Raw genomic sequence first — 16,588 nt, 5'->3', positions numbered from 1 at the left:
GTTATTATAATAGGCAGAGATAAGACAGGTCTGAATAGACAAACAATTGCATGTGCACTGCAAAAGGTAAGTTACAAAGATTATATAATATGGTGACTTCTTCAACATTTTTTGTAAAAATAAGGCCATATTTGCTAAATCATAACTTTTCACGAGTGAGGTTTAAAGATTGTACGAAGAACTACATTCATAAACTGTATTTATTTATTTGCCACACTCCTTTTTGTATACATAAGAATCATATTTTCAAAGGCAGCTTGTAAAAATTGTGTAAAACTAATTTCGTAAATAGGTTAAGGATGACATAATAGAAGTGAGGTGGGTAAACTATTTCTCCACTCTGGTAAGTAAACTTAGATAACTGAGATTTTATATTTTCAAATAGCTTCAATAGAAAACCAGTTTAGTTAATGATTACCGTACTATATATGTATATGTAAACAAAAAACTCTTTAGACTCATATGTTTTTGAACATTGAGGAAGCAATGAAAAAGTTATTTAGCAAACCAATGTAACATGCGACGACGAAAAACCGCTGGAATACAAAGTCAACAATGACCTGATCTTTAACTTCTTTGGACATCTTTTTTTAGCCGGACAAACGTCCTGTTTTTTTTAGCATAGTATTTAGCCGGGTACTCATTAGCGAGCAGTAACTCTAACGTGACAGATACAGTAACGAAGTTCTAGTGTGTACACATCTTAGAATAATAACGCATAGAAACCTAGCCTAGCCCGCACACGCTAAGTGAGGCAAATTGAAGCGCTCCCAAAGGGCCTACACGAGCGGGCGGGCCTTCAGTGCTCAAGGTCAACTTGCACCGCGAGCAACTCCAGAATTTCAGCTAAAAATGACGAAATGTGCGGTAAATGAGTGTAAAAATACGTCAGACAAACATAAAACAGGTACTAACATCACATTCCACAAGGAAGTAACGCGTTTCAACTTGTATTTTTATATAAATATTCACTAAAACCGAAAATTAACCTACTACTCAAACTAGCCTACATGAATTTGATTTTTGCCTCACTTGTGACAGTTCGTTTGATATGAAACTATCATTCTATGCGTTATTAATTATAAGGTACACATGAAACCAAAGTCTTCACTTGCTAGAATGAGTACCTGGTTATCGTCGGTTCACTGCGAACAGCACGCGTTCCGCTCGCGGCAAGCTCGCGAAGCACGTGCACACCATAGTTTTTGGCATTATAACATGGAACGATTACGACTACAGGTCGCTAGTGAGTATCGCCGGCTTTGGATGTCTCGCGCAGGATTACAAAAATCACGTTTATCTAAATATGTATGTAACGCGAAGGCACGTTCGCTTAGCGACAAAAATGAGCAGTTCTTGCCCAAACAATATTACTTATAATCGTGTTTTATTGCGGGTCTTGTATAATTATTTTAATAAAATAATGATAAATAATTTGTCTTTTTAATACATCCCGGTTTCACCAAATTGAATCACGCTTGTTTTTAACTTCACTTTTTTTAATACCGATTTACCGGGTTAAAATCTAGCAACGCCGTTTAAAGCCCTAAAGTAGCCAAAATATGCGAAGTATCTCTAAAGAGATGAAAGTGACGTTTTAATGTCAGAGGCCAAGATCCCCTTAGGTCGTTTAGAGGCCGAGATCCTCTTGGGTCGTCAAGCCCTGGTACCCACAAAAAAATAAGCATAATTATGACGTTGTGCTCTAACGAGGCAACGTGTATATTTACAGACCTTGTTATAAACCTACAGACAATCGACTTTTTATGACGCAACTGGTATTTCTGAGCCATGTGACATATTATTATGATGTATATACTCGTATTATAGTACATACATGAACGTCTGTGATATGAACGTTACATTTTACAACAGTTATATAAAATCGAGTAATCGTAGCTCATGCGTTTATTTTGTCCAGGTTACGTTTTATTTATAATCAATTGTATTATTATTTTATAAATGTGTGTAGGTTAGGTATTCTTAGACATCTACAAAGTTACTTCAAATTGAATTAACATAAATGAGAATATACTTCGAATTTAATTGATTTAAGTTTAGGTAATTTAATTACATACGTACTCACTCAATGTTATTACAAAGTATGTGTAGGTACGATACGAAAATTGTTCGTAACGCAACGCTTTCGGTAACGTTAATGGGTTTAGATAATAACTAGTGGTTCTAATGCTTGGGTTACTATCAAAGACATCGTGGATTACTACAATTATATTATAATCTACGAAACTTTTAGTCTCGAACACGAATAAAAGGTCAAATTATACATAAGGGGGCATACAAAGAAGGAAATCAACCCCAAGTTGCCAAATTGCATTTTTCTTTTTTAGTTTGCTACAGTAAATGCGCTGGGCTCATCGCTATAAAATAAAACAGTTTGTTTAAGATAATGTAAATTTGAACGCAATGTAAACGACGTAAGGTGCCGTTTCCAGCAAGAGATGATTATTTGGATAGATAGAAGGACGCATACTATTATAAAATAAAATGTCTATTGTTTGGATTACTAGGTACGACTGCTGTGAGACTTTCTCTTTTCTGCATTCTACAGAATCTTTTTTTGAATATTGGGTTTAATCGGCCTCCGTAACGAAAAAAGGCACAACTATGCGTACTTTACACAGCAGTTGTGCCTTTTTTCGTTCCGAGGGCAGATAGCCATCCTGGCGTACGGCCATCTTGAATCATCTATTTATTTTCTAAATTTAATAGGTCAAGGATGTAAAGGCTATAGAATCGGGGAAGTTCGATCTATTTTTGTGAATTGTTGCAATAAAGTGTTTGTAAATTGCTTATTCCATCCTCTAAGGTACATTGTAATAAAATTAGGATTGACAGACACCTATATTAGTGTAAATTAGATTATGACAATAATGTTTCACTAGAACCTAGATATTGTTAAGAAACCCAAAAATAACGGGTTTACATCAAAGAAACGGGGAAATCATAAATAGGCAATTAAGTTGTGAACAGGTAAAGGAAATTAAAACTATAACAATGTATCTTGCCCCCGTCACAGCTGTTGCCATTAAAAATATGTAATAACGAGAGCGAAAATACTAATTTTGAAAAGTGATATTTTCTAGAGTGTGGATAAATGGAGCTTACGTGGAATGTTCCCAACAGCCGTCGCATTCCGAGTTTCTCTTAGCACATTTCTCCGGGGCCTTAATCCTGGCATCCGTATTCAACATCGACTTTCCTTCAATGATCCGTTTAAACAACATAATAGCAATAAAAGTATTTGTTGTTTACGACAATTATCACGTTTGTGGCGAATGTTTGATTTATTTAAAACGATCAGTGGCACTTGGTGGAAGGAACGCTGTTCCATTAGCTTGGCAGAAGAGCCAATTTCACCTCTACTGCCAAATTTGAACTGGTGCAATGGCTCAGCAGGCAGCGTCGAATCGCCATGAGCGAACAGGCCCCGCCTTACCTCGGCCCCCGTAAAAAAACATTGCCACAGATTAAATAATAAACCATCAGTCGGACAACTAACAATTTCCAAACATACTTTGCTTTGTGCGTTTTAGACGTCTAAAACGCCCGGCCTATATAAATACTAGCATAAGCGTCTATGACAGCGTTAATTTACGGGGATAAATTAATTCTAGGAAAAAATATTTTAAGAACAATGCTGTTGACATACTGTATGACACTATTCTGTGGTTTCCAGAAGAATCGAGGGGCGCGATTAACGTGCACGCTCTATAAAGCACAATTTTCTAAACTTATAAATTGCAATAATTTATAACGAAGTTTGCCGAGAAATTGAAGTGTCTAAACAGATTTAGTTTTTATTTCGTTTCTACGCAAAATACTTGGCTACATTATCTCGTTGAAAAACATAATTTCTCTAAAAGTAGCAGTAGAGTTCGTCAAGGGAAATACTGCTATCTTACCTATTTTTGCCGCCAAGCAGTAGTGAGCATTACTATATTTCGGTTTTGATTGGTAAGGGTGCTGGTGAAATCACAAACACATGGGACTTATCAACTTATGTCTCAAGGTGAAGGCGCAGTGGCAGTGCATCTCAGATCTTTGCGATTTAAAAGCTCTCAGTGGCACTGCAGCTGCTATGGACAGGCTTGTCGCTTAACACCAGGCGCACACAGTTAAATTCAACTCAATACAACGTGTGATAAGACGTCTAAATTTGAAAATATAAAACCTTGTGTACTATCTTTCCATTGCGCTAACTATTCATTCATTAGATACTCACTTTGTAACTTAAAAATAAAAGAAAAGAGATATCCAGTATATCCAATCAAAACGCAAATGAATGGAAAGTAAGGAAGGAGAAATTAATAACAGGTAGCATGATAATAACGCCCCAGGAGCACGTGTAGAGCGCATGCTCAACGCGTGGTCTCGCGGTCTCCCTCCGCTAACCTCCCCCCTCCCCACTCCCGCCAGCTGATCACGCCGAGGCAGCGTGTTTGAAAAGCCGGTCAACACGGCATTTAACCGTTTGCCATTCAATGCTATGTGTACAGACGCGGATAATAAATGCTCACGAGTATACAATACAGAATCATAACATTCCACATTCTTTATTTAGAAAACATTGAGAGTCATCCGTTTACAGAAGTAATCTAATGTGACGGTGCAAGGCATTGATGTTGATTTCATCGAATTGATTGTTACAATATTTATAGTAAATTACTCTGTGATGTAGGTATACTTAGATACACCACACCTTTTACTTTTTACCGTTTCTAGCATTGCCGAAAGGAAACTGTCAATTTCTTTGTTTCTACTTGTTTGCTGGAATCACATAGGTAACTATTCTAGTTCCCCAAACTAGGTAATTGAATAATAATCAGTTACATTTTTATATAACACCAAGGTTCTTTTTTCTTTCTGACCTAGAGTTTTTCTACACTATCCTTCATTTTTAATTTATTGTTTTATTAACAAAAATCAATTGAATTTCAGTAACTATAATATTGAATTTTGTCGCTATTCGAGATTGGTAATCTTGGTTAAAACTAAATTCTTTTAACTAGTTACTACTTATCGAGTTCTTAGGTCCGATTCTTAGGTTGAGTCAACTGTGACCATGGAACCTGTAAAGGGTTGACTTAACCTTGACAGGGCCCGAAACGTCGGTTTGTTTGAGAAAATAAATATACGCGATTTAAATCCGGAAAAATAGTTTCATTTCCTATGATTACCACTTGTCGTTGATAATAATTTTTCATTTGTCTTGCCTTTCTTATCCAATCATGTCTTTCCCATAGGTTGAAACGCCTAGCGCCTGAAAATTTAGTAAAACATTGATAGTAAGCAACTTTTGCCTGTAATAAATAATAATTATAATAAATAATAAACTAAAATAAAGTTATTTTGCTAGCTAACTTGACCAACATGTTAACTTATATAGATACATTACTTTAACTTGGTTCATCGAGTCATATGTATGTACGTACATACATTATTTTATGCAGTTAGTAACGTGTAGTGTGCATTATGTAGTAGTCTGTGGATACTGCCAGCAGTTGTAGTTACAAAAGGACACTATTTAAATTAATTAAAGTGCAATCATAAGGATTAATTTTGAAAGACCTTAGCGTATGAATTCCATCCCTGCCTTTTTGTAAGCAAAACTGAATGATATTATACTTGTAAAATGCCAGTCAGAATTTTTTTTTAATTGGAGGAAATATCCGAATGTCGAAATTTTTTAATTTGTAAATAAGATGGCCGACGCCGAAAACGCCTTGTCGTCGCTCACGTCAATGTCATTAACTGTCAAATTGTTAACCAAAACAGTAATATTATTTTGTTTTTCAATTTTAAAATGAAAGTTGCTAAATGTACAATATTTAAAGATTTCATTTAATTCTAAGAGCACTATGGCTTCCCACTTAAGTACTAAAGATAGATTATTGTCGTTAATAGACGATATTGAGTTGATAGCGAAGTAAGATCAATTTTGCATAGAAATTCCTATGTTTTTTATTAGTATTCAGGTATTTCCGTCTTTAAATTACTTTTGTATGCTTTCAGGGAGATGATTGAAGTATCTATAGCACCAAAATCACAGAAATTATCGGCTGCGGACCACGCTCAGTTGACCGACTTATTGCTCGCTAAAGATGCAGAATTGAAAAAAACATTAGAGTTAGCTGATGAACAAGCTAAGATACAGCAAAAAATGAACGAACTCAAGGCAGAAGTTGATAATAAGGTACAATTTATATTATAGATTGACTAAAAAAGGCCTTGTTATAAAGGTTACCTACTAAAATGTTAGATTACCTACTAAAATGTCGTCCCTGGCCAGCAGATTAAGCTACGCTGCATACGCAGTCCGCGAAATACGTGAGCTTACCGATGTTAGTACTGCTAGACTAGTTTACTTTAGTTACTACCATAGTATAATGTCCTACGGGATTCTTATGTGGGGTAAAGCGGCAGATATTCAAACCATATTTGTATTGCAAAAACGAGCGATTCGTTCTGTGTACTGTCTAGGCTCTCGGGTATCTCTCAGAGAAAAGTTTAAGGAGACTGGTATCATGACTGTGGCATCACAGTACATTTACTCAAATATTTTATATGCCCGTAAAAATGTACATAATTTCAATAAGAAAGAAGATATCCATAATATTAACCTTAGAGCTAAGTCCAAACTCATGGTACCACGATTTCGTTTAACCAAGGTAAACAACTCTTTTATGGGGAACTGTATATGTTTTTACAATAACATTCCGGAGCATATATTAAGTAGCAGTAGAGCTCCTTGTGAAAGAGCTCGTCCAGGGAAGTACTGCCGCCAAGCAGTAATGGTCACATTACTGTGTTCCGGTTGTGAAGGGTAAGGGTGCTGGTGAAATTACAGGCACATGAGACTTGTCAACTTATGTCTCAGGGTGACGGGCGCAGTGGCAGTGCCCCCAAGATCTTTGTAATTTAAAGCTCTTGGTGGCACTGCAACTGTTATGGGCAGGCGTGTAGCTTACCATCAGGCACACGACTTGTTCGTCCCGTTACTTAATGTCATAAAAAAAAAATTTAAAAAAAAAAAAATTAAGTTTATCATTTCCTAAGTTTAAAAACTACATTAAAAATATTTTGATCGAAAAATCATATTACAAAATTGAAGACTATGTGTTAGATAAAGATGTATGGAAAGACGACATGGCTCCAGAATCCACACAAATTTGATTCAAAGTGTATTCCATAGCATTTAAGTTTATTTGAAAAGAGCAATCCCTAGAGTTTCTTGCTCGTTCTTCTCAGGGAGGTCAGCGTAGTGAACAACCAGTAGCTTAAATGTGACGTTTTCAAGTGTAAATTTATTTTACCTATGGAATAAATAATCTTTGACTTTGACTTTGACATTACAGTCTTAAATATCTACGTAATTGCCAGCAGCAGTTTTTTGAAAGTTCATTCTTCTAGGACCAAGAGATTCATCATCTACAAAGACAACTCAAGGATGCTGAACAAATCTTAGCGACATCACTGTATCAAGCCAGACAAAAGCTTGCTTCTATTGTAAAATCAAGGAAGAAGCCTGTACTTTCAGAGGAATTGATTAAATTTGCTCACAGGTAGGTTTTAGGTTTCTTAATAAGTTCATGGGTAAAAATAATACCAAAATAAAGCCAAATAATGAAATATTGCGAAAACACTGATACACATTACAAATGAGGGCTCAACTGACAATACCAACACTTGAATTAATATGGTGAATAGACTACATAGTCAGTGGTCTAGTCCTAAAATATTAACTTACGGAAACACGTAGTTTTGATAATAAAAATTATCGAAATATTCGAAAATGGATGACAGGAAACAGGATGGCAGTTACCAAATTTGTTTTTAAGTCAAATTATGCGTTTTTATTGGGTTTTTATACGAAATCTACTGCCCTCAGAACAAAAAAAGGCATAACTGCTGTATAAAGTACACATAGTTATGCCTTTTTTCATTACGAGGGCAGTATACTTTCTTATATATCTCAGGGGGGAGATTCCGTAACTCCCCGCTCACAAAGGGCTAAGGGGGTACCCCGACCCCTCCACCATTAAATCAGAGTGTTGATATTGTACAGTCCTACCCAAATGAGACCATAAACAATCATATCAGTCTATGTCACGTTTTGATCATTTGGAAATTCCAGCTGGCAACAAACATGTTGAAATTTAGTAGCTTGAGATTTTACAAAATTATGCTACATTGATTTGATTGATGGATCATTTATTCACTTTTGCAATGCCAACATTGACTAGAAAATTGAGAATTGTTACATATTGATCTACAGTGTGTTTTGTTTTAAACTAGGACAGTATAGGGAAATCTGAAACTACAGAAGATACAGGAAAACTGTCTTAGGAACCATTAAGTCTTTTTTTATGGAAACAATTTTGTCATTGTCAATTTTTAGGTCAAGGGCAAGTTGTTTGTACAAGTGAATAATGATTATTATTTTCTGTGCTGATCAACACCGTTTCATGTAGGATCATTTCATTGTACTGGAAGAAAAATATCGGAGAGCTGAAGTTGGTCAAATTAAATCAAATGTTTTTCATACAAAATGTATAACTGTAAATGTAAAAATGTAAAATTGACAATTTTTTTTAATGCTGAAAGACTTGCTTTCATGTAAACATATTTTTTTTTTATTTTGGAAGAAATAAATCTGGACAAACAATTCATGAAATTTTACCAACTTCTGCTGTCACAATTTTTTTTTTGTCCCATGCTATAAAATGATACTTACATGAAACTGAGTCCATCAACACTAAAAAAATCTTAATAATTTTTTTTTTATAGGCAACTCACGCTTGACCAAAAATTGTATTATGTCAAAATTGTTTTCACAAAAAAAGGCTTAATGGTTCTTAACACAGTTTCCTTGTATCTTCTATGGTTTCAAATTTCCCCATACTATCCCAGTTAAAAAAAAAACTATATTTCACATTTTTTTATTATTAAGCAAAACATGCTGGATATAAAAATATAAACTTTATAGCATCTTTGATTAATGTTTAATAGTGTAACAATCAAAAGTTACCACTATTTTCAAGGAGCAATGTCGATGTTGCAACATTGACATTGCCCCTTCAAAACACAAAAAGTATTCACTAGTGGGACAAACTTACGACAAATCCTACATTTTATGACAGAATTAAACCTAGATTAAGTTTTGTGTAACTGAAGAGACACTCGTCCTTTGATATTGTGGCTGGTATACACACATAGTAATTAACTTAATTTTAAGTATTATAACATTTGCACTTGCTTTAGTGAAGCTGTAAGTACTTTCACATGTTGCAAACAAAGCATTAGCTCAACAATTACTAGAGAATCAGAGCCACGCTTACCAGGGAATGCGCGTAGTCCGAGGATGAGGGGTTTAGCTATTTTGTGAACAAAAAATAGGTTTACTTATCCACTAAATAGATGATTACTTAACTGCTTTGAAGTGATTATTTACATGCATGATTTAGGTTATTTAGTTAATTACTTCACCGCTTAATACACATTGTGTAAACCAGCCATTAGTTGCAGGGAGTTTAGCATTATGTGGACCCAATGGACCCAACCCATTGACCTTCTTTCTAAATTTCAGGATAAGTGCGTCAAATGCAGTAAGTGCACCATTATCATGGCAACCAGGAGACCCTAGACGTCCATATCCCACAGACCTAGAAATGCGACTTGGCATGCTAGGTAGACTTTGTGATTTACCACTCAATGGTCACACTCCATCCACTTTGAATGAACTACACCGCATCACTACTGGAGGAGGTACTGACCATTATCATTTATTAACAATATTTCCTTCGTTCTCGCAATTATTAGTCAATACTATGTTTATTTTGGTTGTTTGCTAACCTTATTATTACTATTAGCAGATAACAATGTTCAACAAATTAAAAGGAATAAATTGGACTACCTTGTTTGTGTTGCACTTTTGTTACAACTCATTAAGTCGTAAGACAATTCATTTTCACCTGTAAAGAAATTTTATACAAATTTGATGTAATGCGCAACAGTGAATTCTTTTATCTTTCTTTTTTTTTAGTTTGCAACCACTTATCTATTCAAGTACTAAAACTGTTAGTTGAGAGAGAAAAATATATTAATTGTTTAATAATAACAGGTAATACCTGTTTCACAGTTCCAGCTTCAGCATCAAACCAGTTCACATGGCATCCATCAGGTGAGCTACACATGTCGGTCGGAGGCGGTAATTCAGTCGCAATCGACGGCCGTAGCAAAGATGCGCCTGCGCAGGAAGACGTTGAGGTCATGTCTACGGACTCCAGTTCTAGCTCTAGCAGTGATTCGCAGTGAAATTGCGTATTTTTTGTAGAGGACACTTCTAAATGTATCAGGTGATTTGTACCGCCAGGGCTAATTGAACCAAAAAAAAATGCACATTCCGCTGGTATTTTTGTTGTCACCTATTTTATTTGAAGTGGAACAATAGATTTTAGTTAAAATGTACTTCCATATGCAGGAATTGTGTGAAGGAAAGACTGTTATCATCCTGTATTTTTATAGTTACTTATGTATTAGCTTTATATACCTAATATGTATTTATTAAATATAGATAGTTTGTCTCAATGTTCTATTATTTTTTTTCTATGCATTTTGTATTATCTTCTAGATCAGGGGTTCCCAAACTTATATTGTCTACTGCTCACTTTGAGAATAAATTATTTTTAGCTCCCCCATTTTTTCACTTACTTAAAAACCATTATAACTTCAAATTAAATTAATTATTGTGAGCTGTATTAGCGGAGATTAAACATTCATTCTAAGCGAGACTTTTACTATAACCCGCAAAAGTTAACTTGAGACCTGAGCGCAGTAGGTAGTACACAACGGCGCTTAGGTCTCAAGTTAACTTTTACGGAATACACCTGCCAATGAGAATGATTATTGAAACGCAATTTTATAGTAATCAGACAGAGTATCTTTTATTCAAAATAAAACAAACATAATCGATTCTAATATGAAAAGTAATGTCAAGGATGAACCTGATGCTGTTTAATAAGTTTGTTGATATCAGTTTCCAATTTACTCAACTATAAAGTTTACTTACCGGACTTCTACGCAAAGGTCCCAGGTTCGATTCCCGGGCCGGGAGAAATAGTTGTATGGCCTACAATTATTTCTCTCGTGAGTTTGGGTGTAATTTGTGGTTGTCTATGTGTGTGTCCATGGCACCCGCAACACAGGGTTTCCCTAGTGCGGGGCTTTGTTGAGTGTGTGCGTTATTATAAAAAAAAAATGCTACAATAAATTATAAAAAAGAAATGCTACAAAAACCGATCCCGCAATTGTACCCTCGATTGTGGTCAATCGTTCAACGATTCTTGATAGCATTCCTATCGTCATATTTGTGTGAACGTGGTTTTAGTGCTGTGAGAATGCTGCTTACTAAAAAGAGAAATCGTTTGCATGTTACCGAACGTGGTGACTTGTTCTTGAGTAAATTGGAACCTGATATCAACAAACTTATTTAACAACATCAGATTCATCCTTCACATTAATTTTTATATTAGAATCGATTATGTTTGTTTTATTTTGAATAAAAGATACTCTGTCTGAATACTATAAAGTTGCGTTTCAATAATCATTCTCATTGGCAGGTGTAGCCCGTAAGAATTAACTTGAGACCTGAGCGCCGTTCTGTACTGCCTACTGCGCTCAAGTCTCAAGTTAACTCTTGGGGGTTATAGTAAAAGTCTCGGTTAGAACGCTAATATAGCTCACAATAATTAATTTCATTTGAAGTTTTCTAAGTAGGTGAAAAAACGGCGGCGCTAAAAATAAGTTATTCTCAAAGTGAACAGTAGACAAAATAAGCTTGGGAACCCCTGAATTACACGGAGAGAAATATCGAACCGAGTTAGTTTGAGCAATCTCTTAGTTAATATTAGTTGATGTTCGCAAGTTGTAGTCGAGAGTCGAGAGCTCAGTCGGTGTCTAAGGGTCGTATTCCAGAACTCTACTCAATACTCAAGTCAGGACTTGAGTATTGCAGTGAGCACTGAAAATCATACTCAAGTCCTTGCCATTAGGGTCGTATTTCCAGTGCTTGAAATCATACTCAAGTCTGCTCAAATCCTGACTTGAGCATTGAGTAGAGTTCTGGAATACGACCCTCAGAGTCTTCCTAGATGAAATCACAAATCTCCCCCTAAGCCTCTACACAACGCCCCCCTTTTTTTCTGGGTCTCTGAACGCCCCCTTTAGGCCTGCAGAGCCCACAAGTGGGGGTATTCGCCCACTTTGGGAAAGGCTGTCCTAGATAGATAGGAAGGATAAATGATCCCTACTTTCCATTTAGGTATATTCGATGACGTAACTACATACATACCTATACTCGAGTAGGCCAAACACCAATTACGAAATTTTAGAAGAGTTTCTTAGTTCGCCAAGGTCATTGACCTAGCCACGGTTTATGTATTTCTGTGCACTTGAAATTTTTTTCTGATTTACAAAATAAACAACGGTTACTAAGTAGCAAATTTATAACCATGGATACCGTTTATCGCCATAGATTAGTTGTCACCTTGTTGACAAATTCTGCCGAAATATCTCGAAATCGTTGAAATTAAATATTTTAGTGAGTAAATTAGAGGCAATAATGTCTGAAAGGGCACCAGTGTCAGCCGAAGAAACATTAGTTCGTTACGATAACCCTGTATTGGTCACTAAACAACCTGAAAAACCCGTAAGTATACAGATTTTTATTAAAAGTAAATTTCTTATTGATTCTTGTTCTATCATTACACCAAATAATTAAATAGCGCTAAAAAAGGACTTCTGAATCGCAGTAATTAAAAATGGCAGTTACAAAAAGTTCACAATGTTTCTTTTCTGATTACCTACATCAAGTAGCTGTTGATAATGCTATATCATCAACATGGTGATTATACCGCCATTCACAGTCAACCCCTCGTGCGGGCCCTTCGATACAACCATGTATACCAACGGAAGCTAAGCGTGAAACAGAAGAAATATTAAATGCAATTCTTCCACCGAAAGAATGGGAAGAAGACGGGCAGATATGGACACAAAAGGTAATTTTGTATATTTCTAGATAAGTACTACACCACATTTGAGACACTATGTAAAAACTTATGTACCTACTTAATATAATCTCAGTACAGAGTACTAAAAAAACCGACCTCAAAAGTCATTAATCCCCTAGTTTGCCACCCTTAGAGGTGGAATATTTTCTTCAAATTTATATGGGACCACATCTGAGGTAACCTCTTTCCCACAAAATCGGTTCACAAAAAGTTACCGCGTAACTTACATACAAAAAAGACACAGTCAAATTAAGAACCTCCTCTTTTTTTGGAAGTCGGTTAACAATCTATTAAAACATAAGAATGTAAGGATCCTGCACCCATCTTAATCAAAATAGGCCATACAATACCGTAATGTAAATAAAATCATGATAGGTAACTAATTCAGTGAATGCATAGCTTGTTCTTTATTTTAAACAGTATGTATATTAATACTGAGTAGTAACTGGTAAAATAATGTTCCTCAATTTAAGTTCGACTTCGTGAATAGAAACAGGTATCCTTTCTTGCTAACTGGAAGGAATTTGAGTATTCACAACATGTGTTTTGTTGTCAAATATTATATAACGACACTGCATCAGGTGAGATGGAAGTCAAATGCGCACTTAGTTTTTAATTATATAAATACAAAACTGGCTTCAAATAAGGTCGGAGTGCTCAATAGAGCGAGGCTGTGGTACGTTACATTAAAAAAAAATATGTTCTCAGTACCTACACAGTGTAAACATGTCAACAATAAACCTTGTGTTAACCAGATATCGTCAACACCGGCGACTCGCTTGGACGTGATAAATCTCCAAGAGATGCTGGACACACGCTTGCAGCAGCGACAAGCGAGAGAAACTGGCATCTGCCCCGTGCGTCGGCAGCTCTACACTCAATGCTTTGATGAGCTTATACGGCAGGTTCGTATTTTAAAAAGGGCTGCAAATTGTATTTATGTCAACGAAAAATAGTTTTCTCTAAAAGGCGAGTAATAAAAACCTCGCAAACGTTTTTCCTAGAGTGCTGTGATAAGTTGATACCAGATTTTTATCGAAATAGCTCAGATACTGCAATGATAATAAAAAAAACCGACCTCAAAAGTTCATGGAATTACATCTATTTGCCAAGTTTTGTTGAAATCGGTTATCGGAAAGTGCGCAAACTCGGATTCATCCCAAGTTCACCACTATGCGGGACTTAACACAGGAAATAATAAAAATCGGTGCTCACTGCTTAAAGTATATTGAGAGAGAAAAACGCCTTCAATTGGATTAAAATAATTGCTCCTTATAATAAAATTTTGGCGTTATTTATAAAAATCAGTCTTCATGCGCGAACAGCCATCGTTAGAGGTGGAATATTTCCTTTAAAATTATGTTAGATCACTACTGAGGTACCGTCTTTCCAACAAAAAAAGAATCATCAAAATCGGTTCACAAAAGCCGTAATAGTTATCGCGTAACATACATACAAAACAAATACAGTCGAATTGCGAACCTCCTTCTTTTTATGGAGTCGGTTAAAAATATTGTAACTTGTTGTATAGAGAGTTTCTTATACAAGCCTTTAGAAGCCCACTGATGTATACATACCAACATTACTAAAATAAGTATACAACGTGCCATTATATTTATAATTATTTATTTCAGGTGACTATAAATTGTGGTGAAAGAGGCCTCCTCTTACTTCGAGTGCGAGACGAAGCTAGAATTACTATGGAAGCGTATCAAACGCTGTACTGTAGTTCGATAGCTTTTGGCATGAGAAAAGCTTTGCAGGTTTGCAATTTCGTATTACTTGTGTAGCATATCGACCTTTTATTGTTTACCTATGTACCTATATGTAGGGACAAGATTTAATTCCGGATCGGTAAAGCTATGTAAACAGTAAATGTGTCCAATGTGGCCCAATACACTTATATTTACAAATAATTTTCTATATAAATCAATTATTTAAAAAAAAACACTAATATGAACGCATTTAGTAGCTGTAGAGCCCTTGTAAGAGAGTTCGTCCAGGGATGTACTGCCACTTGACCTATTTCTGCCGCCAAGTAAAGCTGTGTTCCGATTTTGAAAGGTAAGAGTGCTGGTGAAATTACAGGCACATGGGACTTGTCAACCTATGTCTCAAGGTGACGGGCGCAGTGGCAGTACTCCTCAGATCTTTGCGATTTAAGGCTCTGAGTGGCACTGCAACTGTTATGGACAGGCGTGTGGCTTACCATTAAGCGCACGACTTGTTCGTTCCGTCACTTGATATTATAAAACTAGGGTGCTGACAAGTAGGGGTTTAATCCTAAATTCTTGCCATAAAAGGATACGTAAAAATCGGGACACCACCTCGAAATGTCGCCAAACTGTTTAGTTTAATGTTAGTATTTATTTGTATAAATAATCTATGAATTGTTCAGTCCGAACAAGGCAAATCTGACCTCATGGACCAAGTAGCAAAACTAGAAGCGGAGCGCTCTGCATTAGAAAAGCTATGCTCAGAATTGAAGCAGAAAACAGAGCAGTTGGAACGACGCGCGGCTGAATTGCGTGCGGCAGAGGAAAAGCGTCACCAGGAGGAACTTCTGGCTTTGAAGAAAACCAACGCTCAGCTGAAGGTAAGTCAAATTACCAATTAAATATCACTTAAGTGAGTTGATTTTTATTAACGGGTCTAGTATTATGTAGTAGAATTACATCATGATGAAATTAGTTTGTTGCAAGTTGTTTATTGTTGAACTTTCAGGTTTTTTTAACCGTGAATTATTTGGTTCATCGGTTTCAAGTCATAGTACATAGTTTTTCGGAAACTGCATTCATAAGCATAATTGACTCTATTAATATTTTACTTGGGTTACCTCACTTTGCTTTTTGTGTTTCCGTTATTTGTACAATATTAGACTACCTACTTATTTAATCGAAATTTTTATGGTTTCAGGCACAACTGGAGGGTATCATAGCACCGAAGAAATGAACAGTGTCATTTTATTTCATTATGCGTTCGTTATTTATTTTTAAGATGTTTTTGGTGTTGTTCCATATATTGTGGTTATAGATTATGTGACGATGTTTTATGTTCGCTATATTATAATAATTAACGTTAATTAATTACATTATTATGTAAGTCAATTTAAACCAATCGTTTTATTATAAACTGTTTAGGGTTTATATTATAGTAATAAGTAGGTCAATGGTAATGGGGTATTAATTTGGTCGTCTAGAGTCTGAACTCAGTATCTGTTTATTCGGACTATTGGCGTTGATTCACATCGCGTAGACGTTACGCGACGCGGCACGACGCGGCGCGGGCTACATTCAAGCGAGCAATGCAACATAAACTTTATCCTCAACAAAATAAGGCAACATTTCATTAAACAAACAAATGAAAACGTAGATGCAGTAAGCGACGGCGGGCTGCAGAAAGCTGCGGTAGGCGCACTTTATAAAATGCAATATACGATAGAACATATTCTCCACTAAATAAATTATACATTTCTTCAAGCAAAAGAAAAAAGCCGCGCT

General features: G+C 35.8%; 3 protein-coding genes across 3 annotated transcripts in view; 2 read left to right on the top strand and 1 right to left on the bottom strand.

Moving 5' to 3' along the window:
* LOC113229260 (peroxidase-like) overlaps positions 1-3,359 on the bottom strand; it is a 27,415-nt gene extending 24,056 nt beyond the window's left edge. The window contains exon 1 of the mRNA XM_026462801.1: positions 3,127-3,359. Coding sequence (XP_026318586.1) covers positions 3,127-3,245 — 119 coding nt within the window. The 5' untranslated portion in view covers positions 3,246-3,359. The remainder of the gene's footprint in view (positions 1-3,126) is intronic.
* Positions 3,360-5,853: 2,494 nt separating this feature from the next.
* On the top strand, positions 5,854-10,624 carry LOC113229283 (mediator of RNA polymerase II transcription subunit 4). The gene is made up of 5 exons (XM_026462828.1): positions 5,854-5,947; positions 6,034-6,214; positions 7,432-7,583; positions 9,608-9,786; positions 10,160-10,624. Exons 1-5 carry the CDS (start codon positions 5,880-5,882, stop codon positions 10,333-10,335), a joined length of 756 nt encoding a protein of 251 aa, XP_026318613.1. The 5' UTR covers positions 5,854-5,879; the 3' UTR covers positions 10,336-10,624.
* Positions 10,625-12,628: 2,004 nt separating this feature from the next.
* LOC113229295 (putative inner dynein arm light chain, axonemal) lies at positions 12,629-16,075 on the top strand. The gene is made up of 6 exons (XM_026462842.1): positions 12,629-12,727; positions 12,945-13,076; positions 13,844-13,993; positions 14,723-14,851; positions 15,487-15,684; positions 16,005-16,075. Exons 1-6 carry the CDS (start codon positions 12,641-12,643, stop codon positions 16,038-16,040), a joined length of 732 nt encoding a protein of 243 aa, XP_026318627.1. The 5' UTR covers positions 12,629-12,640; the 3' UTR covers positions 16,041-16,075.
* Positions 16,076-16,588: the final 513 nt, after the last annotated feature.

The sequence above is a fragment of the Hyposmocoma kahamanoa genome, unplaced genomic scaffold, assembly GCF_003589595.1.
Source record: "Hyposmocoma kahamanoa isolate Upper Pololo Valley unplaced genomic scaffold, ASM358959v1 296, whole genome shotgun sequence".
NCBI classification, from domain to species: domain Eukaryota; kingdom Metazoa; phylum Arthropoda; class Insecta; order Lepidoptera; family Cosmopterigidae; genus Hyposmocoma; species Hyposmocoma kahamanoa.
This window is presented reverse-complemented; position numbering and strand designations above follow the sequence as displayed.

Bases quoted from the DNA above. Each gene is read 5' to 3' on its own strand.
- LOC113229283 (XM_026462828.1), top strand. From the start codon at position 5,880: ATGGCTTCCCACTTAAGTACTAAAGATAGATTATTGTCGTTAATAGAC. The intron at 5,948-6,033 runs GTAAGATCAATT...GTATGCTTTCAG, and splicing joins GATATTGAGTTGATAGCGAA to GGAGATGATTGAAGTATCTA. The intron at 9,787-10,159 runs GTACTGACCATT...CCTGTTTCACAG, and splicing joins CCGCATCACTACTGGAGGAG to TTCCAGCTTCAGCATCAAAC.
- LOC113229295 (XM_026462842.1), top strand. From the start codon at position 12,641: ATGTCTGAAAGGGCACCAGTGTCAGCCGAAGAAACATTAGTTCGTTAC. The intron at 12,728-12,944 runs GTAAGTATACAG...CGCCATTCACAG, and splicing joins CTAAACAACCTGAAAAACCC to TCAACCCCTCGTGCGGGCCC. The intron at 13,077-13,843 runs GTAATTTTGTAT...TGTGTTAACCAG, and splicing joins GGCAGATATGGACACAAAAG to ATATCGTCAACACCGGCGAC.